Source organism: Sceloporus undulatus, chromosome 3, assembly GCF_019175285.1.
Source record: "Sceloporus undulatus isolate JIND9_A2432 ecotype Alabama chromosome 3, SceUnd_v1.1, whole genome shotgun sequence".
Taxonomy (NCBI): domain Eukaryota; kingdom Metazoa; phylum Chordata; class Lepidosauria; order Squamata; family Phrynosomatidae; genus Sceloporus; species Sceloporus undulatus.
This window is the reverse complement of record NC_056524.1, coordinates 31,790,388-31,804,308: the sequence shown is the minus strand read 5'-3', so window position 1 is coordinate 31,804,308 and position 13,921 is coordinate 31,790,388. Positions and strand designations below refer to the sequence as shown.

Here is a 13,921-nt window from a genome sequence, read left to right as displayed (position 1 = left end):
TAAGCTATAGCATTGAGTGAAGTAATGTTTCCTTTACTCTGTCCTACATCCCCCACCATTCAGTTTCAGCTGCTGATCCTGGGATATAGCATCACAAGAAAGGGAGGTTATTTCCCCCCATCTTCTTTGAAATAAATGAGATTTGTGGATCACCATGGATATGATCCAGTGTGGCATAGTGGTTTGAACATTGCCCTAGAACTCTAGAGATCAGGGTTCAAATCGCCACTTGGCCATGGAAACACACTGGGTGACCTTGGACACATCATAGACTCTCAGCCTCAGAGGAAGGCATTAGCAAACCTCTGAACAAATCTTGCCAATAAAACACTGTGATAGGTTCATCTTAGGGTTTTCATTAAGTTGGGAATGACTTGAAGGCATATAACAACAGCAACGATGACAACAATGGATATGTGGGAGGGTTGTGATTTTGTAAGCATAACTAAAAAGGTTTCTTTTTAGAGGGCTGCAGCTCCCAGAAATCCCTAGCGTAGATAGGCATAACTGGCTAGGAGATTCCAGAGATGGAGGTTTAAAAAATAACTTCCCCAACCTGGTTGTAGGTAATAAAATCATCATCATCAACAAGAACAAGAATTAATCATTTCTGCCACTTCTATTCTCCGCCTTAATTATAGTCACATCAGAGCGAGAAGACTGAAGTTTCTGAACATATGTCCAGTTTCAAAAGCAGTCCGCATGAAATAATGGAAGTGGAACCATTACATTTCTCTGTTCCAGCTCTGAAGGAGGATGCTTCACGGGAGAAATAAAGCAAATATATTGTTTCCTACCAAAAAAAAGCATGTATTTAAAAGAGGTTTTCCCCCATCTCCACTGAAGATGTTTGATTTGCTGCTATAACAAAATGAATATATCATGCTCAGTTCCATTCAGCCTTTGATCTGAAGACAAAACTAACCTGTCTCTCTTTTCAGTTTCTGTAGTTGAGCCAAGGAAGCACTTTTTATATAAGCATTACTTTGAACCAGTGGTTCAATAACATGTGTACAATTTCCATGCATTAGTGGGAAGAATTTAAACTCTTTTGTTTAAAACTAGGAAATGGAAACCATATGCTCCTGTTTGTGCTTTCAGTGCCAACAGTTTAAAATATTTCTAATCAAACTATTTCAGTATGAACATGTAATGACATGTTTGGGCTTGTGTTTTGGAACTGTTCAGACTGGAACTTCCTCTAGATCCTGAACCAACCTTACACAGTTGACAACAGCATTACTAACAGCATTAGTGTAGCAGAGGCATTGGTGTAGATGTTTATGGAAATTGTAATATCTGGTAAATGATCTGCAGAGCCAATTTCATCCTACACATTGTTTCTATGCTATTTCATAGCAAGAAAGAAAATAGGAGAAGATTATTATTACAAGCCACCTAGGCTGCTAGTGTGTGCTCTGGTTAGCAGAGGCTGTTCAGAGAACAGAATGCATTGAATCATAGAATATTACAGTTGGAAGTGAACACAAGGCCATGTTGAGTAGGAATATTCAAGTAAAGTACCCTAGAAAGATGTCCATCCAACCTCTGCTTAAAGACCTCCAAAGATGAAAAGTCCACCACCCTTTAAGGGCAATCTTTTCCACTGTCACAAAAAATTTACAGTAAAAGTTCTTGCTAAGGTTTAAATGGAATCTATTTTCTTGTAATTTGAATCTATTGGTTCATCTTCTAGTCTCTGGAGCAGGAGAAAACATGATATCCCTTCAGATATTTAAAAATGGTTATCACATCATCTCTTAATCTTCTCCAAGTTAAACACATCCAGCTCCTATCAATAATAATTAAATATTGGTTTCCAGACTTTTGATCATCTTCAGTGCCAACAGTTTAAACAGTTACTTTGAACATAAGTACTTGGTTATTTTATCATCTTGGTCTCTTAGAGATCCAGATCATCAAAAGTTTGGAAACCAAGTCTTATGAGAAATGACTTAGGGAGCTGGGAGAGTTTAACTTAGAGAAGACTGAGAGGTGTCATGATAGCCATCTTTTCTCTCAGAGGCAACATGGAAGAAGGAGCAGGAGGAATGTGGGAAAACAAGCTGCAGAGCACAGAAATGTACTTAATAGTTCTAAAAGGAGATATCAAGTATTATTAAACCTATATCACTGAGCAACAGCTCAACCCCAGCTTAGCCAACCAACCCTAACCCCTGAGAATCTGTTGTCCACTATTCAAACTGACTCCAGCTTTTTCTGCATAATTCTCTCCAGCATTGTAAATATATTTCTTTATTATGGTCATAAACCAACACATTGTAAATACAGGATGTCTGATAGCCTTTCAGCATTCATATTTTTGCTGATTGTTCAATGGGTACTTCATCAATGTCATTTGATATTTAATTATTATTGATATCTGATTTCACTATTATTGATCATTGACATCTCTACTATTAGATTTTTGAGTTCAGTATTATGTGACTTCTGACTTTGGTATTTATTTCAGTTTTTTAAATTTGACAGCTAATGTATGATAATGTTCAGTAGCAGACATATAACAATATATTGCATTTTAAGTGTATTTTAATTGTAAAATCATTGTTATCTTAAGTGCATGTATGCAGGATGTGACTTCATAGCTTATAAGGATATTTCAAACAAACCAATGAAAGGATACCAACAAATCCAAGGCTCTTGGGATTTTGAGAGAAATTCTACATTCATAATTCGCATTGAAAACTGTTTTAAAAACTGAGAATTCTGACATTTAGAATTTAACCAATTTTAACTTTGGGTGAAACATAATCATTATTGCAGCCACTATGCAGGCTTAGTGTCTCTCTTTTCTTTCTTCATGACAGAGTGGCAAAATTATTTCTGGATTGCCTAGCAGATGCTTAGGTAGTTCATCTCCACTGATACCCTGCATACATGCTGTCCTCAGAGTGTCTTCTCACGTATGACCTTTTGCTAATGCTATAACTATGCATATGGAGTACAAATGAGTGTCCCCATCTTCATGAGAACTTTCAGTTGAGTATTGCATGAATACAAACAGTAGAGAACAAGCATGGTATAGTGGTTTAAGTGTTGGACTACAACTCTGGAGACCAAAGTTTGATTCTTGGTGCAGCCATGCAATCCATTGGGTGACCTTGGGCAAGTCACATGCTCTCAGCCTCAGGGGAAGGCAATGGCAAACCTCCTCTGCACAAATCTTATCAAGAAAACCCCATGATAGGCTCACCATAAGTTGGAAACAACTTGAAGGCACACACACACTCTCTGCAGATTTGTGCATGAAGGTGTCCAGTGATATCTCTATACATTGTAGCTGAGGAGTTTCATACTATTGCAGAGTATATCTATACTAACCAGTGACAGAAGGTTGATACTACTTTAACTGCCATGACTCTGGTAACTCATGGGAACACTCATGGGAACACAGCAGAGGGCCTTTTTAGTGGCTGCTTCCAGGCTCTGGAAATCCCTTTTCAAGAGGTTAGGCTGGCACCTTCCTTGCTCCATTTCTGCAGGCAGATAAAGACTTTTGTTTTGTGTTGACATGCTTCAGAAGACTGGTTGCTCAAGAGGAAAGGGTCTTCCATAATGTGCTGGATTTTCTATTTGCTGTTTTCCTTTTAAGGATTTATGTCTTTAATAGATTTTAATTTTTTGATGGTTTAATTATACTTTTACCTTTTATATGTTGTGAATTTTTACTATGTTTCTTTTAATTGTTGTTAATCTCCTACAGTCTTGAACTGGAAAAAGGCAGGATATAAATAAATATAGTAAATGAGTAACATCTTACAGATTCCTTGGGTTTGTTGTCTGATGAGGTACTTAGAAATCTCTGCTGTAATTCAGAGAACTGTGCTTCAGTTCCCTAGCAGAGCATTCTAAGTACCTCATTAAATTATAGATCCCAGAAATCTGTAAAAGGGAGCCATGGCAGGCAAAGTGTTGTCAAACTGCACTGGTTCAGTTGTGTAGATACACTCAGAATGAAAGACATTTAGAGGCATCACAGGCAGCCTTTGCTCAAAACTCCGCTCAGTGCTGTCTGCATTGTCACATGCATTTGGGCTTTTTAAAAATTATGATATGACTGCTTAATTCCCAGTTTATATATTTTGTATAAATTGGCAAAATGTTCTGCCTTGTATGAAAAAATGGGAGACATTCACAGCATGGTTTTCCACAAGTTAAACTGAAGTCTTTGAGGACTGTGTCACCCCCATTCTTTGTGAATAATTGTTATATTCTAATAACTTTAACTTTTTATTGTTTGAAGAATTTCTGCACAGTCCATGGCTCACATAATGCAAGTGGCTCTGGTCTTGTTTCATACATTCCCCCCAATGAAAAACTTCCTACTACCAATGTATCTCTTTCTCTCTCTCCATCTCAATCTCTCTATGGAGTGGCATTGCTGTACTACAAACATTGGTTCAAAACACACTGCAGTAATAATCCAGTTTGAGACCACTTTAACTGCCTTGGCTTAGTGCTAGGGAATCCTGGGAGTTGTAGTTTGTTGTGGCTCCAGGGCTCTCTGATAGAGAAGGTTAAATGCCTTATAAAACTGTTGCCTAGCTTTGAGCCAGGGCAGTTAAAGCTGTCTCAAACTGGATTATATCTGCAGTATGTTTTGGACCCTCGTCAGGGCAATGATGACACTGTTCCAGGTTTTTGGCTAAACATTAGAGTTTTCCAAGGCACTGAGCCTATTTGGAAGGCATGGTTCAGCACCTTGGACAATTCCTTCCAAATTTATCTGGTGTTGCTGGAAAGGGGAATTCTTTCTTACCTCTATTATTATTATTATTATTAACCTTTATTTATGAAGCGCTGTAAATTTACACAGCGCTGTACATACAATCTTTTAGTTAGACGATTCCCTGCTTTAGTCGCAACAGAGAAACAAGAGTCTCACTGGAGTTAATGTTACTGGAGTTAATCTGGGAAGTGGAAGAGGGATAGCAGGGAAGCCCATTTCCAATTCCTTACTTATCCCTGAACCAACATGCTGAAGGGTGGGTGTCTTTGGGGATGAAGAAAGTGTGTGGATCAAGTGTGTCTGTGTGCCTGCCTACCTGCCTGCCTGTTTTGGGGGATCTGTCTTGATGTGCATGTCTGGTTGTGTAAAAATATGTGGGTGAAGTGGGGGAGATGTACATATGAGTTCATGCATGGATGGAGTGGGGGTATGTGGGACTGAAATGTGTGCAAACACATATCTGAGAGGGAACTCTCTTTATGTATTTTTAACTGAATGTCTTTTAATTGCAATTCTCTTTTCTTTGTAAGGTGTCTAAAATCCCATTTTGGGGAAAAGGTGTTATGGAATAAAGCCATGGGTATATGGATGGATGTTCAGGATAGAACACATCTGTAGTGCATATATGGATCTGTCTTTCTAACTGTAACCCTTGTCTAGAAGGCAAGTGTGCACTTGTGTGGGGTGGAATGTGTGTGGGCGGGTGGAATGGGGAATTATGCCATAGGGAAGTGTGAAGATGAGAATATGTGGGAAACAGTGAATGTTTCTGGGAAGTTATGCCTGGTGGAGAAAGTGCAGGAAGTGTGCATGCATGTTTGTGCAAGATAAGGGTGGTGGAAAAAGCAGAGGAAGTGTGGCAGAGAACTGTGGGAGGGGTGCACAGGTGTGTGCTGAACACAAGCATATGTACTCCCAGCTCATATATGTGTGGCCTACACTCTCTATCAAATAGTAGACACAGATATTGAGCCAAAAGGATTGCGTATTCCTCTTTTGTGTCTTTGTAGTTTCAAAATGTCCTTTCCCCATATATATTCCTGTTGCTTCTCACTGACTCTAGTTATTATTAAACTTACACCAGATGTAGCATATTGTGAGTGTTAATATTTTGAAACAGATGTTCAACAGAAATATTAGTCTGTAGTTCAAGGTAGTATCTTAAAATGTATTATTTTATCACAAAGTAGTCACATTTGCCACTGAAATGTCTTCTTCAATGTACTTTGTTATTTTTGCTAATAAAAATATATATTCAAAGTAAAGATGTAATTTTTCAGATGCATGTTGTTATTTCTGGTTCATTCCTGTGAAACTGTTGAGAGGAATAGAAAACCATAGTGATCATCAGAAGGAAAATAGTTTGGAAACATTACCTTTTTAAAAACTTAAACTCACATAATCCACCAACCAGCTTGGGGGCTCTAGGAGCTGTAGTCCAAAAAGTAACTTTACCAAGTTCTGAGAAACAGTAACAGCTTTTGGAGATTCTACTAGGAATGGGAAAACTGCCTCCAGTTGTGCTCTGAAAATCATCTGTTCTGGATAGTCCCCAAGACGGCTCAAGATGTATCAAGATTTGGATTGTTAGTGTAGAGCATTTCTGGAATTTCTTGCATTTTTACTTATCAGGGTTTATGAACCCTAGTGTAAATGCTCCATTAAAATGTCCAAAACATTCAAGAATAGACTGCCAAAAATCCATATAATTTAATATTTTAGGTGCCTCCTTAGATATGAGTTGTTATGTTGAGCCTTGCTCCTGGCTAACCATAACTGAAAGAGAATACTGTAAAGAGGCATGCAAAGTTATATTACTCTTTTAAGCACATCTCTCATAATTAACATGACCCAGGCATTCCATAGAATATGTTCCCTTTTCATTCATGATATTGTAATATATTTTTATAGTGGATATTCCAGCCAAAAAGAATGGATTCTTCTCTCCACAAGCATTACCTTTTTAGACTGTTCCTGTATATAGAATGTGATGTCTTAAAGCTTTTAGCAATGAAATTCACTTCACCTCACTGTTCCTCCTTAAAACAATATAAATTAGTGCTCTCTTCCTCCTTCCTCTTTCCAGTAATATCAAAAATTTACCTGTCACCAGAGATGAACTGATGACATCTTGACCCTGCTGCCACTACAGTTTTTAACACTAGATGGTGCTGTCGGATCACTTTTTGTAGTTGGGTATATTTATTTATTTATTTATTTATTTATTTATTATTTTTGGTGCTTGGTACAAAATGAGGACCAGTATTGTGTACTGGTTTGAGCATTGGACTATGACTCTAGAGACCAAGGCAAAAATCCCTGCCCAGCTGTGGCAAATCACAGGGTGACATTGGGCAAGTCATGCTCTCTCAGCCTCAGAGGGCAAAAAAACCCTCTGAACAAATCTTGCCAGGGAAACCCAGTGTAACTAGAAACTGTAGTGGCAGGAGGGTCAAGTGACAGGTTCCCCTTAGGAACTTGAACATACACAACAACAGCGACAATAACCAAATATGTGTGGGTTCTTTTGCATTCCAAGGATTACTAAAATGGTTTGGCTGAAGGTGCCACATTCTGAAGTAAAGCCTCCTAATTCAAATTTCCCACCCAAATTTTAAAATGTGTTTTCCCAATTCAATGACTTTAAAAATTGCCAGTGATGGATGCTATTAGATGAACAGCCTAGCGTTACTATTCAGAAGTTAATTACTCAGTGATTGTTTCTCAGAAATACTCCCACTGTGATCAATGAAACTTATTCCCAGATGAGTTTATATAGTATTGCAGCCTCACTGAGTAAGAAACAAAGTAATCTGGATAAGGTAATATATTATACTGAGTCCCTATACCAGGAGAAAGGCAGGATATAATTTTTTTTAAAAAAAAGAAATAAAGATAATAATAATATGTAACCCTAAAACTCCCTTAAAGTTGGATTTTAAAAGTAAATTTAATTTTTTCCAAATTTCAATTTTAAAATTATTCAGAATTTAAAATCCAAACGATGCAACATTGCCAAATTTGCAAAAACATTTGGATTTATCTGTCCTTTCAAGCAGTAGATAAAAAACATGTATCAGCAAAGAACTTTCCAGAGAGATACTTCCAGCTTCCAGCTCTTTTCTGGAAAGATGTGAAGAAATTAGCTTCATTTCTAAAGCCCATTAAAAACGGAGTGTCTTCCCAAGACAGTGATGGCAATCGCACAGCCCTCCAGATGTTGTTTGAATGCCAGTCTCAACAACCTTAACCAATGGTGAGGAGTGATGGGAGCTGCAGTCTAACATCTGGTGGGTGCATTGTATAGGACTGCAACTATTAAAATTGTTTACTGTATGCTTAAAGATGGTTTGTTGGGCAGGAAAGGGAAAAATGAAAGTGAAGGTAATATGTGCAACATTATGGCTAAAGGAAGGAGCTGCAACTTAGATGGGCCTAAGACACCTTGGTGCCAGCTACTACAACCTGATGCTTTCCAGATGCATTGAAATGCACTTCCTATTACCTCCAAGCAGTATTTATGTAGAACATTGTAGGATAGTGGAAGTTGCATTTCACCAAGTCTGGCCATTAGAATATCTAGTTCAGCAGTATACACAGACCAACAGTGTCTTTCCAGATTTTTAGACACAACTCTTTCTTAGTACTATCTGGGAGAGGCTGACCTTGTACTTTCCATTCCTACTACATATGCTCTGTCTGAGCTATGGTCTTCCTGTAATTGCCCATCGGCAGTGATAACTAGAAATGACTGGAGGTGTAGTCCAATACATCTGGAAGGCATCAGCATAGGGAAAGCTGCTTAGTGACAGAGTGCCCTGTCTGTATAAAAGGAGACTGGGAAGAGGAGAGGCATAATATAAAATTTAAAAAAAGTGGACCCAGGATGGAGGGAGGGAGAACTAGGGCATGCTATCACTAAAAGCAAAATGGTCAGGGTACCAAAAGGCACATATGGATGCACACATATATTAAGTTTGGTTTTCGTAAATATTTCCCTTTACATTTCCTGTTTCAAAGGGCGACGCACAGAAACTCCCAAACTTCTGCTTAAATTGTTCCCAGTTCCAAAAGTCTTGCAGAGTTTTAGAGTATAGCTGGTTGAATAACTTAGGAACTAGAAAAAAATTACATTTTTAGAATAAACATACATCTCCAAGGATCCCATCAGCCAGCACAGCCCCTGGCTATGCTGTCTAGGGCATTTGGGGGCTGCAGTCCAGCAAAGAAACTGTTCTCAAGTCTGTAATTTGGGTATGTTTTCCCATCTGAATTATTCTCAGTGTCAGATCCACAAATGGGTCTTTAAACTGAGCATTTATAAAAGCAGATTAAAGATTCTAGAGGGGGATCTTTAATAAGGAAACAGAAAAATTGGGTGAACCTATGGAAAAGGAAGGCATGACTTTCTGGGATTTATTTTCCCATGGTGATTTCTGTATGGCTCTATTTACTCCACCTATGTTTACCAATGTCCTTATTACCCATCATTTGGTTGTAAAATGCTCATTTATGATTTTCACAACAACCAAAACAAGCAATAAAGTAAGAAGGCAAAGGGATGTTTCAGCCCTAAGATGAACTTTTCTGAGTTGCTAAAATCATGACATTGTAACTGACCTAGAGAAGTAACTAACTGCAGACGATATGCTCTTTTTTCTTTTTTCTTTTTTTTTTTTTTTTTTTTTGGGGGGGGGGGAGATCTAAACGATCATTTCTCACTTTCTGAGTTTTGAAATGGGGAATGATATTGGACTGCAACTTGTTATGAATAAAAATAAAAATAAAGGAATTGTAGCCAAAGACTAAAAGTGAGTACAAGGGAGTGAATTCAAATTTTGCTATTTTACATAAGGGACACCATTTCACTATGCCATTGTATTTAATGGAGGTTGAGCATCCACAGGTTTTGGTATCCACAGGGGTCCTGAAATCAAACTCCAACAACCAAGGCCCCATTGTACATATTGCAAGGCAAATGTACTCTGTGAGTGAATGTGATAATCTGTGTGTACAACTAGATAGATGATAATAATAATAATAATAATAATAATAATAATTTTTATTTCTATCTTCCCACCTCTCTCAATGGATAGATAGATAGCTCATAAACAGATAGATAGCTGACAACAGACATTTTGTCTCAATGGTATTCTGAGCTAGATGCCCCCCAAAAGTGTAGAATCTGTACCCACAATCTGTAAATCCTCTGCCCCCCCCCCAAAAAAAAATACTTTGTTTCTGAGCTTTCTGAGGAAAACTGGCCAAAATTCTTGCTTGTTTTTGGTTACATTTGGCAGGACCAGCAGGGGGCAGATGACTCTGCTTTGTGAGCCACATTGACCTACAGGTTTGCTTTTCATGGCTTTTGTTACACCAAAAATTCAGGTGGCCCAAGCTATTTCCAATCTTCTTCTTACACCTGAACATGCATAAAGGCAGTGCGAGTAGAGGAGTCCGATTATAGTTGGAAGCCGCTCTTCGTCCACATTTGCTCCCACATTTGAAACATGGCAATGCATGCCATGACTACCAGGTGGTGTAGGCTGTATTTCAGAGAAAGGAACTGGCAAAACCACCTCTGAGTATTCTTTAGGAAACCCTATGAAATTCATGGGCTCACCATAAGTTGATAGGCAACTTGGAGTCACATACACAGGCACTGTTCCTCTGACATGGAAGCCATCAGCTGAAAACAAAGAATAGGAAAAGTAGCCAATGGAGCAGCTGGTGTGTCACTCAACTGGGGTCACACCAGCCCACTCTCCATCTCATAAGAGTTGAGATGTCAGGAAGGAAGCACATGACAATTGTAATTGTAATAATAATAATAATACAATTATTAGTTTTCACATGACAATAAATCCTGGAGATGAGAGACATGCATGTAGATGTGACACTACTAGAGACGTTCATACAGAATGAAATTTGGAAACTTAATAGTTTAGACTGCAGCTCCCAGAATCCCCTGGTCAACTGAGGGATTCAGGTAGTTGTAGTCCAAACAAGCAACTTTTCCATACTCTGTGCCTCTGTTATCCACTGTGGCATATAGAACTGTGCAGAGTAGAGCAAAGTTTGGAAACATTTCCTCTTTGGACTACATCTCCCAGAATCCCCCAGACAACAGTTGTTACTGCTAACTTTATTTACACTCTACTTTGTCCACATAATTGGGATGCAAGGTGGCTTACAAATTATAATAATTACAACATGGTTAAAAACAAATGGAAATTCAACCTCAAAATTGAATAAAACTATTAACAATATTAAAACAATTTAAATCATATAATTTAAAAGCATAAAAAAGAGTTTAAAACAATACAGTTAATGCAATACATCAACCTCTTAAAAGCACTTTCCTTTAAAAAAAAACACTTCAGTTCTAAATGTCTGCCAGAATAAGGAAGCCTTTCCCTGCTGATAGAAAGGCAGCAAGGAGGGGACTATTTTAGCCTCCTGAGGAAGGGAGGTCCAGAGCCAGGTTTGTTATACACACTATGGAACTGCATTGATGTACATCTCTGCAAGTTGAGATGCTCACATGTGCAAGCATGCGAATAAAGATGAAGTCAATGATGCAAATGCATTTGGAACATGTTAAGGCATACAACATTTTATCCCAGGTTTATTCGGGCCTATTTGGGTGCATCAGGATGTGTATGAACAATGAAGATTCAACCCAGATTCATCCTGAATTATTTGCACAGTGTGAATAATCCCCAAATGTGTTTGGGAAGGCAGTGAGAGTGAAAGAAAGGCTTCTCATGAAGATCTGAGAGGCTGGACAGTGATAGTCTCTATTCAAATGACTTTTACAAGCTCTGGGCAAGGGAACAAGTCCCAGGTATAACTGCACCTGTCTGTGTAAAAAAAAATGATTCAAGTGATAATCCAATGGGGAGGCCCCACAAACTCCACCTAGATGAACTTACAGGCTACAGTTCAGTTCCAGCACAGCCAACAGAGAAGCAGCCCAGGGACCAGATGGCAATGTAGATGCTCACATCAGCATCCCAACAGTGGTGTTACTGTGGTTGGTGTCACCCGGTGAGGAGGGGGTGGCAGTGGGGGCCTACCCTGCCCTCCTTCCCACTACTTGCTCACCTGCCCTCTGGCCACTCAGCCACTGCCTGGCTAGGCTACTGTTGCAGGGGTGGTACCTTCCATTCAAAGTCTGGCATGGCTGCTCAGGCAAACAGTCATGGCAGACCCTAAACAGAAGATATCATCCTCTCGTAGCAATAGCTGCTGCTGGAGGTGATAGTGCTGAGGCCTCTAGACGGCCTGTTTAGGGTCTGGCATGACTGCTCAGGTCGCTTGCTTAGCAGCTGCACTAGTCCCACCAGGAAAACCACCTCAATAGGTGTACATCCCCTTCTGGTGTACACCTCCCACACACCCCTGGTGATGTCCCTACATCTCAAGGCACCGTCTCACCTCAGTTCTTATATTCATGTGTATGGTTTGGTCTTCTGCAAACCCATGGTGATGATCATTCTATTTTATGCAGTTTGAAAATGATTTATAAAGCCACTGGAACAACTCACTATTTTGCCGGTGATGCTCACATGAGTGCATTGGCACACTGAGTGCAGGGCAGGAGGCTCTATGATGTAGCATGGACCAAGATTTGCATAGGAAGAAATGTGACTGGGACCATCCATCTGCCTGATGCATCACATCAAGAGGGATGGGTGGGATAAGAGGCTCATAGGACCAGGCTGGTCAGAAGGGAGGAAGTGTCCAAAGTCAAAAGAAGAAGTATAATGGGTATTGGGCAGGGGATCACATCTTCATCCCACAGTCAAAAATAGAGGGACACTATTTAGCAAGGTCATCTAGATTGCTCAGTAAATTATAATACAGATACAATCAGGGAAGAGGTGAAGCAGAGAAGAGATTGTGTTGCAGGGTGTTTTTTCCTTGTTCAGGCGAATTACTAAATTCAGCCTATGATGCCAACAACATAAAGGGAAGTGAAGAACTAAATAATTTCATTTAGTCTTTATTTTTTATGAGACTTAATTCACACTTCCCAGAGTAATATTTATTCACATTTGAGGACACAATTCTCCATTCAAAAATACATAGTTGTGTACAATATCTATATGTGTACAACTTACTCACTGATTGATTTGATTTGGTTTATATCTCACCTTTCCCCCCAAATGGGACTCAAAGTGGTTTCCAATGTATGTTAAAACAAAATAACTAAAAAAATATGTAATGCCCACATTTAAAAAGGATTAAACAATCAGATTACAACATTCAGATGTTAAATCACAACAGTTAAAAACACATAAAGCACATATTACATATCCCCTCCTGGAAAAAAGCACACCAACTGCGCATCCATGATTGCATATATGTGCAAAATGCTTATTATGGGCACACTACTCTTTGTGAAGATATGGGAGAGAATCTTCTCTGCTGTGGTACCCACCTTTGAAATGCCCTCCCCCTGGAGGCCCAATTGGTGCCAACTTTGGTTTAATTCTGGTGCCAAGTTAAGATTTAGCTTTTTATTAAAACTTCATTTCAGTCTGCCTATGTACATGGTTTTGAACGGTTGTCAGATTTTTCCAGTATGGAATATGTTTACTTTGTTTCAGTTACTTCTACTGATTTCCTTTTCAGTTATTTGTTTCCAATGCTTTCTTAGGGAAATTTGAAAATGTTTCATTTTGGAACTGCAGCTGCCAGAATTCTGCCTCCAGCATGGCCATATTGTGTAGGGAAATCTGGCAATCATCATCCAGAAAAGTAATTGTTCAAAGCACTGGAAAAAGGCATAGAAAAATATAATCTTCTGTGCATTTTTTCTTAAATCAGATTGATTTGGAAATTAGACATAACTGCATATGCATATAACTAGCAAGGACTAGGCACAGACTTCTTTATCTAATATCTATCTCAAATGCTACTACATATCCTCATCCTTTGCTGCCAGTTAAGTTTTATGCCCTCATTTGGGCCAGAAGTTGCAAAAGTTTGCACTAGGCTTGCTGGCCGGAGCATTCTGGGAGTTATAGTCCAAACAGTAGGTTTCCTGGGACAGACAAGGAAAGGATTCTTCAAACATGAATATAGACTGATAAACAGAATAAACAAATAAATTAGATAGATAGATAGATAGATAGATAGATAGATAGATAGATAGATAGATAG

The 13,921-nt window shown here is 38.8% G+C and overlaps 1 protein-coding gene across 1 annotated transcript in view; it reads left to right on the top strand.

The window, feature by feature from the left end:
- The window catches only part of FLT3 (fms related receptor tyrosine kinase 3), a 58,158-nt gene extending 56,986 nt beyond the window's left edge, over window positions 1-1,172 (top strand). The window contains exon 24 of the mRNA XM_042459145.1: window positions 642-1,172. Coding sequence (XP_042315079.1) covers window positions 642-776 — 135 coding nt within the window. The 3' untranslated portion in view covers window positions 777-1,172. The remainder of the gene's footprint in view (window positions 1-641) is intronic.
- The last annotated feature ends 12,749 nt before the right edge of the window (window positions 1,173-13,921 follow it).